General features: G+C 41.0%; 1 protein-coding gene across 5 annotated transcripts in view; it reads right to left on the bottom strand.

The window, feature by feature from the left end:
• Positions 1-910: 910 nt before the first annotated feature.
• The window catches only part of LOC129815687 (TOX high mobility group box family member 2-like), a 238,069-nt gene continuing 227,611 nt past the window's right edge, over positions 911-11,368 (bottom strand). For all 5 annotated transcript variants that reach the window (XM_055869715.1, XM_055869718.1, XM_055869714.1 and 2 more), the window contains 3 exons: positions 9,657-10,055; positions 6,610-6,746; positions 911-2,912 (listed from right to left, as the gene is read on the bottom strand). In XM_055869715.1, coding sequence (XP_055725690.1) covers positions 2,870-2,912; positions 6,610-6,746; positions 9,657-10,055 — 579 coding nt within the window. In that variant the 3' untranslated portion in view covers positions 911-2,869. The remainder of the gene's footprint in view (positions 2,913-6,609; positions 6,747-9,656; positions 10,056-11,368) is intronic.

Here is an 11,368-nt window from a genome sequence, read left to right as displayed (position 1 = left end):
CACACCGCCCCAGACCATGACAGACCCTCCACCTCCAAATCGATCCCGCTCCAGAGTACAGGCCTCGGTGTAACGCTCATTCCTTCGACGATAAACGCGAATCCAACCATCACCCCTGGTGAGACAAAACTGCAACTCGTCAGGAAAGGGCCCTTTTTGCCAGTCCTATCTGGTCCAGCGACGATGGGTTTGTGCCCATAGGCGACGTTGCTGGTGATGTCTGGTGAGGACCTGCTTTACAACAGGCCTACAAGCCCTCAGTCCAGCCTCTCTCAGCCTAGAAGATCTAAGAATCTTCTGAAGTGCCAAACTATGTGGAATTAGGAACCACTTTGTCCACCCTGTAGACTAGATGTCATAGCCATGCATTTCTGGAATTGTCAGGCATTACATGCATTTGAGCAAAGATGCAAGTGTATGTACATGTATATCGAAATGTATAATTTTTTTTCCGTATGGGTCTATCTGGAAGACTTGTGTGCAATTGTGGGTAAAATGTGTATTTAGGATGGATGCCCGAGTTTGTGTACTTTAAGCCATGTATTTCTCTGTTCTCTTTATCTCTGCCGCCCACCACCCCACCACTTTCACATAGCAGCAAAGAAAATTCACTCCTGCATCTGTTCATAGTTGTGGCGATACATTGAGGACAAGAGTTCAGATTGGGATGGTGTTATCTTTTGTGATAACAGCTAATTAGTAAAGCCATAGTATTTGATTTGAGTCCAGCCATGAGACTACATTTAAGTATAGGAAACATGTTCTGGGTAGGAATAAAAGGAAGTGAGTGATATTTTGTTTTAGGATATTTTCCAAGTGTTAAGTGGCTTATGTTTTAGATTTGGATACTTGACTGAAGGGAAGAAAATAACATGTTCTGTGTCGGGAAAAAAGAGTCGATAGCAGCCTATTTCACTTTTCACTTTTTTTTATTATTATGGAGATTTAAAATAAAAGAAGCATTGTGACACAAAATGATGTCACTGGCAAGGAAATAAAGAACCAGCAGAAAAAAAAGATGAACCAAAGCAATCCTCATCATCATCAAACCTAAAAGTTAAACAATACAATTTTAATAAAAATGCACGTCCATTGTAAGAAGCAACAAATGTACTCTTGTTCTTTCATAAATAGCAAACCTGTCAAATAGCTGATGGGCAACTTTAAAAAAAAAAAAGATGTTGACAACAATTACAAAATAAAAATAACGGCTTTACAAATTAAATACTACAATTGTCAGGCTTATATATAACTTGAATGTTATTATATTTCCATTACAACAAAAACATGTAATTATGCTACAGTGAAAGTAAGAACCTCTTTCTCATCAAATACATTCATATTTATCACAGAACTGAAAGATGAGAGACACAACAGAAACACCTAAGAAGATGGTGGAAACCTTGAAACCCACTACGATGTTTCTGTCAAGTATTCATTCACATATAGTCGTTTTTTAGATCCCTCTTCATGTTAAGTGGGTGAATATTGACAATTTACATGAAAAATCTAATCAACAAAGGATTTTTGAGGCAACATGAGTGTTCAGCATGTGTCTGTCTCGCTTTTCCTCATTCCCATTTTCTCTCTCTCTCTCTCTCTCTTGCTTCTACTCTCTCTCTCTCTCTCTCTCTCTCTCTCTCTCTCTCTCTCTCTCTCTCTCTGTCTTGCTTCTACTCCCTCTCTCTCTCTCTCGCTTCTACTCTCTCTCTCTCTCTCTCTCTCTCTCTCTCTCTCTCTCTCTCTCTCTCTCTCTCGCTTTGTCTTGCTTCTATTCCCTCTCTCTCTCTCGCTTCTACTCTCTCTCTCTCTCTCTCTCTCTCTCTCTCTCGCTCTCGCTCTCTCTCTCTCTTTCCATTTAATGATCTGCAGGACACAGACTCGGTATTGTGTTTTTGATGTAACTTTATTGGAAAAATCATACCAGTGAGCACAGATTTAATGCAAGATCGAGTGTGTGAAGTACTCCTTTGAAATCCACCTGCACAGCCTGTTAAAATTCACAAAACACACACACACAAACACACACACGCATACACACTCACATGCACACAGACACACCCAAATGCACACGCGCACACATACGCACAGTAGCACACGCATACACTCCCACACACATGCAGGCACGCAACCGCACACACGAGATACACTTTGAAATACAAACCAATGACTTACAGGTAATACTAAAGAAGAAGAAAAGCTATCTGGACTTCGAATTCCCAATTTGATCAAAGTGATATTCACAATCACACTGTGACAGCTTGGTAAACCTCCACAGGTCTTTCATTAAAAAAAGGTTGAATTTATGTAATTATCCTTTCCCAGCCCATCACTTTGTATTGTTATAATTCACAGACCCTAAAGCAAAGCAACAGTAACATCAAGGCCTGTGTGCTGAAACCTACCCGAAAAGTATTTCCCCTACAGTTTAGGAACTGTCAATTGTAAAAGAAAATGTAGCAAGCAGAAAGAAATAAAAACAACAACAAGAAAAGAAAAGAAATTTAAAAAATGATTAAACGAGAAGAAGAAGAAGAATGAAAAGAAGAAGAATGCTTTTTGCTCATTTTATTCCAATTAAAGCTCAGTTTAGTCCCTGAGGGGGGCAATTTTCATGGTTCTTCAATTTGTCTTTACTCTGAGACAAAGATGAGAGCTCTAGAATCAGGCAGGAGAAGAAATACACTGAGGGAAAAAGAATAAAATCGCTAGTAGTCATCGGAACTTTGCACAAATCATTCTAAAAACCGAAAAGATTACATTGACAAAAAGAGGTGGTGGTAGGAGTGGGTTGAGGGGTTGGGGCGGTGGTGTATGTGGGGATGTTGAGGGCTGACTCCCTGGTGTCTTTTCTTGTCGACCTCCAGTTTCAAGTGAGGTAGAGTGGCTTGTCCCTGGCTATCATGCTGCCACTGAAAACAAGAAGAGAGGGAGACGGTGAGAGGAGAAGGAGGAATCGGAAAACAAGAAGAGAGAGAAAGGGTGTGAAGAGAAGAAATAAATAAAACACAGATTTCCCCTTTGAAGTACAGTATGGACAATTATAAAACTAATATTGAAGGAATAAAGTGTGCCATGTGTTTGTTGGAGTACATTCCAAACAGATGTGGCTAACAAAAGTTTAGAAAACTATTCAGTTAACACTAGAACCGCTAAAGCAGTCATTTTGACCGCACTTTTATTTATTTTTATACTCCGCCATTTTTTAAGTCATGCCCCCCTCTGTCCTTGACTTTTCCTAAATAAGTCTATATAACAAACTGTTGTTGTTAGAATCTTAATATCACAAACAGAACTGGAGTTGGAACCAGTTTGAGGAGGGCGTGTCATGTTTCTGAATGGTTTCGCTCCATTGCCCCCCCTCCTTCCAACAGTTGAAAGTGCAGTACCCAGCTGGTAATAACCCCAATAATTGCCTCGAAACTGAACCTAAACTCTACTGAAATTAATTTCACACATATAACAACAGATGAAATAAATGAAGTAAATTATGATTGGGAGGAAAGAGGAGAATGAGGATGAAATGATGAGCGAGGGGAAGCAAATGCATAATTCTGTAATCACCAATTGTGAATGAAGAACAGGGCGGGCCAGTCTATTGTACCGATCCATTTTAATGTGCCCCCTTCACATGTGCCCCCTTCACATGAATAGACATCTGGTTGCATGTCTTGTGGGGTATGGATGGGTGTCTGAGCTGTGTGCTAGTAGTTTAAACAGACAGCTCAGTGCATTCAGTATGTCAATACTTACAAAACAAGTAGTGATGAAGTTAATCTTTCCTCTACTTTGAGCCATGAGAGACTGACATGCATATTATTAATGTTAGTGATACGTGTATATTTAAGGGACAGCCGTGCTGCCCTGTTCTGAGCCAATTGTCATTTTTGAAAGTCCCTCTTTGTGGCACAGGCTTTACTCAGAGCCAGTGGCAGAGTGGCAGGTCATTAGTAAAGTTTGAAAAAATTAAGGGGCCTAGACAGCTGCCCTGGGGAATTCCTGATTCTACCTGGATTATGTTGGAGAGGCTTCCATTAAAGAACACCCTCTGTGTTCTGTTAGACAGGTAACTCTTTATCCACAATATAGCAGGCGGTGTAAAGCCATAACACATAAGTTCCAGCAGCAGACTATGATTGACAATGTCAGTCAAATCAGTCATTTGTGTAAGTGCGTGCATGTTGAATGTCCTTCCCTATAAGCGTGCTGAAAGTCTGTTTTCAATTTGTTTACTGTGAAATAGCATTGTCTGGTCAAACACCATTTTTTCCAAAAGTTTACTAACGGTTGGTAACAGGCTGATTGGTCGTCTATTTGAGCCAGTAAAGGGGGCTTTACTATTCTTGGGTGGCGGAATGACTTTTGCTTCCGTCCAGGTCTGAGGGCACACATTTTCTTGTAGGCTTAGATTGAAGATGTGGCAAATAGGAGTGGCAATATCATCCGCTATTATCCTCAGTAATATTCCCTCCAAGTTGTCAGACCCATGTGGCTTGTCATTGTTGATAGACAACAACAACAAAATGTAAATCGTAAATAAAAATTACAATGCTTTTCTTTCATAATTTGGTCAGTTATACTTGGGGTCGGCATTTGTTGCTGGTATGTCATGCCTAAGTTTGCTAATCTTGCCTATTAAAAAATAATTAAAGTAGTTGGCAATATCAGTGGGTTTTGTAATGAATGAGCCATCTGATTCAACGAATGATGGAGCTGAGTTTGCCTTTTTGCCCAAAATTTCATTTAATGTGCTCCAAAGCTTTTTACTATCATTCTTTATATCATTTATCTTTGTTTCATAGTATAGTTTCTTCTTCTTTTTATTCAGTTTAGTCACATGATTTCTCAATTCACAGTACGTTTTTATCAATTGGTTGTGCAGCCAGACTTTTTTGCCATTTATTTTACCTCATCCCTCTCAACCATAACATTTTTAAATCCCTTATCAATCCACGGGGATATAGCAGATGTATAGTCATTTTCTTAATGTGTCAAGTGCAGCATCTGGTTGCTCCTCATTACACACCACAGACCAGCAAATATTATTTTCATCATTAACTTAGGAATCTTTACAAAACTTCTTATATGACCTCTTATACACTATATTAGGCCCAGCCTTTGGTTTACTTAGACATGGCTACTATATTGTGATCACTACATCCAATGGATTTGGATACAGGTTTAAAGCAGATTTCTGCAACATTAGTAAAGATGTGATCAATACATGTTTATGATTTCACTCCTATGCAGTTTGTAAATACCCTGGTAGGTTGACTGATAGCCCGAACCAGGATTCAGGCACTGGTTACAGTTTGAAGCTTTTTCTTCAGTGGGCAGCTTGATAAAAGCCAGTCAATATTAAGGTCACCCAGGAAATATACCTCTCTGTTGATATCACATACTGTACTTTATCAAGCATTTCACACATATTATCCAGATACTGGCTGTTAGCACTTGGTGGTCTATAGCAGCTTCCCACAAGAATGGGCTTTAGGTGAGGCAGGTAGCCATATTACTTAAACAGTATCTAACATGAGATTCTCTCTAACCTTTACAGGAATGTAAAGACTGCATATATATATATATATAGGCCGCAACACCGCCCCCAGTGGCATTTCTAACATTTCTGTAGAAATTATAGACATGTATTGCTACCACTGTATCATCAAAGGTATTATCTAAGTGAGTTTCAGAGATTGATTCCATGAAACTTGTTTCATAGGCTACATATGTTAATGTGGGCTATTTTGAGCACTTTTTGGCGATGCTTGATTTATTTAATTGCTTTACTGGGAAGCTTGTCAGAAGCAGACATGAACATATTATTTCTGTTTGAGCTGATAGTGTAGAGGGAGCTGCACACAGTGGACTTTCTACTAGGGCACACTGCCTCAGTGCTGTAGTATGACTCTGGTTCATAGGCACATGATTACTGTATACAATAGCTGTAAGATCGACAGAGGCATTCAGGACAGTTACAGGGACATAATGAAGTTACTTACATTGTGACTGCCAACGCCCAACATGATAATGTACATTTGCTGCAGCATTACTACAACTCAGCGACACAATGGTAGGGATTATCTGAGCTGGGCTTGGGTCATTGATAAGTCATTGTCTCAACACAGCCTTGAAATGTGTGGACAGAGTCCAGGAGCCAAGATGATTTGGATGTGAGCATGGATTTGGATGTAAGCTGACAATAATTGACTATTTTTGACTGCTGTCATATTGACACTTACTGTAGCTGAGTCAAAATTGAGGACTGAAACGGTACAAAGTCAATTCAAGGACAAAAAGCAGTAGTATCAAAGGTCTTTTCGAATAAACATTTGAGACAGCATTAAATAATACAATTGTGTACTCAAAGGCATTCACTTGACCTGTTAAAATAGCATTGAATAATACTCTCTGTGGCAGTTTATCGGACACAGATTAAGTATTGGACTAACTAATCATCCTGAATGGAAAATCTCCATTAAAATATTTTCTTAGTCCCAAGCTAGCCTTACTCTGGGTCCAGTAAACTGTCCCTATTCTAAGGTATAAACAGTATAGAATTAAAAATAGTTTCCTATACAAAGCCGATACTGGTCTGGGCTGTCTCACCTGCAGTGGTTGCCACCACACTCCCGATCGCAGTATTCACTGTCCCACTCGTGGTTCTGTCTCCCTCCAGCGTTAGGGGCCCCTGGAGACTGGGAACCCACACTTTTCTGGTACTCTGACTGTAGGTGGGAAAATCCCTATAGGAGAGAGAGCAAGGCCATGGCATTAGTTTAAGTTTCTGACAATGTATACTGGCCATATAGAGAGGGGAGAACAAGAGAGAGATGCAGGGGGAGGGGATGGAGAGGGAGAGGGAGAGAGAGAGAGAGAGAAAGGGAGAGATTCCAGCCACACATGAATAAAACATTGGGGCCATGGTGTTAGCTTTGCAGCTTTTAGGTGATGTGTTATTCCAACCTGGCCTCAGAGCAAAACGTATTATATATTACTCAAATATGTGCCACTCCGTTTAGTATTATATGTAACTTTATGTTAGGTTGGATTACCAATGTAATAGCGGTTGTACAAAATAATATGAATTGTAGTATGTACAGTGCATTTGGAAACTATTCAGACCGAGTGGCGCAGCGGTCTAAGGCACTGCATCTCAGTACAAAAGGCATCACTGCAGTCCCTGTTTTGAATCCAGGCTGCATCACATCCGGATGTGATTGGGAGCCCCATAGGGCAGTGCACAATTGGCCTAGCGCTGTCCAGGTTTTTATTTTACCTTTATTTAATTAGGCAAGTCAGTTAAGAACAAATTCTTATTTTCAATGATGGCCTAGGAACAGTGGGTTAACTGCCTTATTCAGGGGCAGAAGGACAGATTTGTACCTTGTCAGCTCAGGGTTTCAATGTTGCAACCTTTCGGTTACTAGTCCAACGCTCTAACCACTAGGCTACCTGCTGCCCCACTCTGGTTTGGCCGGGGTAGGGCGTCATTGTAAATAAGAATTTGTTCTTAACTGACTTGCCTATTTAAATTATGTAGACAGGTGTGTGCCTTTCCAAATCATGTCCAATCAATTGAATTTACCACAGGTAGACTAAACAATTTTTGCTCTGACCAGGCTGGTTGTTCTTAGTTCTCTGACAACTTATCCTGGCTTATGGAGAGAGTAGAGAGAGACAGAAGGAGGAGGGGAAGGGATTGACATAGGAAGAGTGGGAAAGAGATAGGAAGAAACAGGAGGAGGGAGAGGCTTGCTCTTTACTTAAGGTCTGAATGCCAAATTCTGCTACATTTCTATTTTAGATGAGTTTAAATGCTAATTGGTTTGGCAGCATAGTACCTCAAGCGAGCCAATAACATGTACATTTTAATTTGAGAGAGAGACTAAAGAGAGAGAGAGAGAGCGAGAGAGTGTAACGAGGGGAAGGGAGAGATAGTTACTGAGTATAATGTATACATGCTTGTGATGCAAAGTGGAGGAACGGGAATGTGAATAGAGATGTGTACATCTAAAGCAGATATCATGCATCAACCCTAAGTATTGTAGCTACAGTGGCAAGAACAAGTATGTGAACCCTTTGGAATAATCTGGATTTCTTCATAAATTGGTCATAAAATTTGATCTGATCTTCATCTAGGTCACAACAATAGACAAACACAGTCTGCTTAAACTAATAACACACAATTATACGTTTTCCTGTCTTTATTGAACACACCGTGTAAATATTCACAGTTCAGGGTGGGAAAAGTATGTGAACCCTTGGATTTAATAACTGGTTGACCCTCCTTTGGCAGCAATAATCTCAATCAAACATTTTCTGTAGTTGCCAGATCAGACCTACACAATGGTCAGGAGGAATTTTGGACCATTACTCTTCACAAAACTGTTTCAGTTCAACAATATTCTTGGGATGTCTGGTGTGAACCGCTCTCTTGAGGTCATGCCACAACATCTCAATCGGGTTGAGGTCAGGACTCTGACTGGGCCACTCCAGAAGGCGTATTTTCGTCTGTTGAAGCCATTCTGTTGTTGATTTACTTCTGTGTTTTGGATAGTTGTCCTGTTGCATCACCCAACTTCTGTTGAGCTTCAATTGGCAGACAGATAGCCTTACATTCTCCTGCAAAATGTCTTGATAAACTCAGGAATTCATTTTTCTGTCGATGATAGCAAGCTGTACAGGCCCTGCGGCAGCAAAGCAGTCCCAAACCATGACGCTCCATCCACCATACTTTACAGTTGGGAGTTGATGTTGCATACTTCCAAAGTTGTGGCAAAATGGCTTAAGGACAACAAAGTCAAGGTATTGGAGTGGCCATCACAAAGCCCTGACCTCAATCCTATAGAGCATTTGTGGACAGAACTTAAAAAGCGTGTGTGAGCATGGAGGCCTACAAACCTGACTCAGTTACATCCAGCTCTGTCAGGAGGAATGGGCCAAAATTCACCCAACTTATTGTGGGAAGCTTGTGGAAGGCTGCCCGAAACATTTGACCCAAGTTAAACAATTTAAAGGCAATGCTACCAAATACTAATTGAGGGTATGTAAACTTCTGACCCGCCGGAATTATGATACAGTGAATTATAAGTGAAATAATCTGTATGTAAACAATTGTTGGAAAACTGACTTGTGTCATGCACAAAGTAGATGTCCTTACCGACTTGCCAAAACTATAGTTGTTAACAAGAAATGTTATTAAATCAAGCTTAGCATTCATTTTACAGGCAGTCGATACATATCAAAACTATCGCCCTGAGGAGCACGGAGCTAACAATATTCTTTCTGAAAGGAGGTAACGCGCTGTGTTTGCTGAACTAAACCGTATCCCCATCCAACCCTGCACACGTCATTGTTTCACTATTTTAACTCAACGTTCTACACTTAATTCTGATTCTGGACCAGTCATACTGTTTAGACTAATAATGGAATTGGTAATGGAATGCTGATCCAAACTAGTTGCTAAGGTTACAGAGAACCAAACGGTTATAAGTTGTTTGGAATTAGGAATGAGTAATTTAATAGGATCTCTATGGTCCATACTCTCCACACTAGCCTACTGAAAAGTGAGCATGTCCACTATTCCTTCCTTCATATAATTTGGTGATATGATATATGCTGGTGATAATCGGCACTCCCAGAGTCACACAAACCTGCTGGCCAGGAGGAGGTGAGTGAAGAGAGGCCTGGAGTCCCATCTGGTGGGAGATGATTGGCTGGGACTGGCCATGCTGCATGCGGATTGGCTGGTTGAGGAGGGAGTTCTGGTGCATGGAGAGCTGTTGGTGCAAGGGCGGGCTGATCTGGAAGGAGGAAGGGGGAGAGGCACTAATGCTGGGCAGCATCTGAGACTGGCTGAGGGTCCGGGAGAGTGCGTGACGCGTAGCCCCCGCGTAGCCCTGCATGTCCGACAGGGGGAAGCCCCCTGGCCCCAGACTGTAGGGGGAGGAGGGCTGGGGTGGCACACTGTACAGGGGTGGATTGGGGGGCATCATGTGGGAGGAAGGCTGGCTCGTCTGGACACTTTTCGTCTCCACAGGGTCATTGTAGGTCTGAGGACAGAGGGGAAGACAAGAGGGACAAAAAGGGCAGTTAAAATAGCTATTACCCAATATATTACACAGCTAATTTATATTGGTGAGATACAGGTATGTCAATGCAAATATATTAGCCAATATATTACACAACTAATACAATAAATGGGTAGAATATATGAACACATCATCCACTCAGGTCCCTCTATGTGAAAATCATGATGTTTAGTTCATTTCAGCATGGAAGTCACATCCCCTGAGCTGCTTAATTTCATTAGACATTCCATCCTTTCATAGACTTTAAATGGCAAACCTATATGTATACGTTGCTGCGGTATGAAATATGTTCAGGCCCTCTCATTAGCTGTCACAGTTGTTGACGTGAGCTTTCGCTGTCTGCTATTTGGTAATGGCGTACATGCTGTCTATTGAACAGAGCCAGAGAAATAATCAATGAAAAGATGGATAGAAGACTAAAGACGAGGGAGATACATTTGCAGGTCAAGTGGGAAATGAAATGGTAAAGAATGGTGAGAGATGGGTGGGAGTGAAGTGTGTGTGGGCTCCCAAGCACTGAACAACCACTGAAAGCAGAACTATTTTATACTATACTATACTATTAAACCTATTCTATGAACAACAGGTGAGTATTAATTGTGGAGATTTAGAAATGAGAAACTTCCCCTTGAAAGGGTCAGGTAGTAACAAGGTAAGGAAACCAATCATTTATCATTTGGGTTAACTATCCCATTATGTGTCCCTTGGTGGGTTGAAAAGCACTAAACTCCACTTTGACTTTCGGAATGAATGAACCTCGTTAACTTGGGGCTTTTAAACGAGACATTTACTGTAGTCATCAAGCTCCATTTGTGTGTGTTCTTTTCCCCCCAACATAGATTATCAGTGTGCGTCACAAACAAAATGGTAACAGGTGCGCGCGGAACACTCCGGGCACGTGACTCATCCAAAATGTCACTCTGCCGATTTCTAATTACCTTCAATTCCTCTGTCCTTGATTCCCACTTCTCTTCAGTAATTGAAACACACTATTTAAAGAGGACTCCTGTGAATGGCTACGTGTACTATGTGTCTTGTTGTGAGTGGTGGTGAATGAATGGGAGATTTGCAGTTTTTTTCTGCCTGTTTTAATTTCTTTTAAAGGCCTGCCAATCTGCACACGCATCAATCAAGCCCTTGAATACGAGATGTGTCAGAAAGCAATATTTAATTACGCAAACGAGTCGTGAGAATGAGCTTTATTAAAGGGGAAAAACCTGCAACTGGTAAAGAGAGAGGTTGATGAATAAACTTTTCATGTCTTAATCAAGGCA

The sequence above is a fragment of the Salvelinus fontinalis genome, chromosome 18 (assembly GCF_029448725.1).
Source record: "Salvelinus fontinalis isolate EN_2023a chromosome 18, ASM2944872v1, whole genome shotgun sequence".
Taxonomy (NCBI): domain Eukaryota; kingdom Metazoa; phylum Chordata; class Actinopteri; order Salmoniformes; family Salmonidae; genus Salvelinus; species Salvelinus fontinalis.
This window is presented reverse-complemented; position numbering and strand designations above follow the sequence as displayed.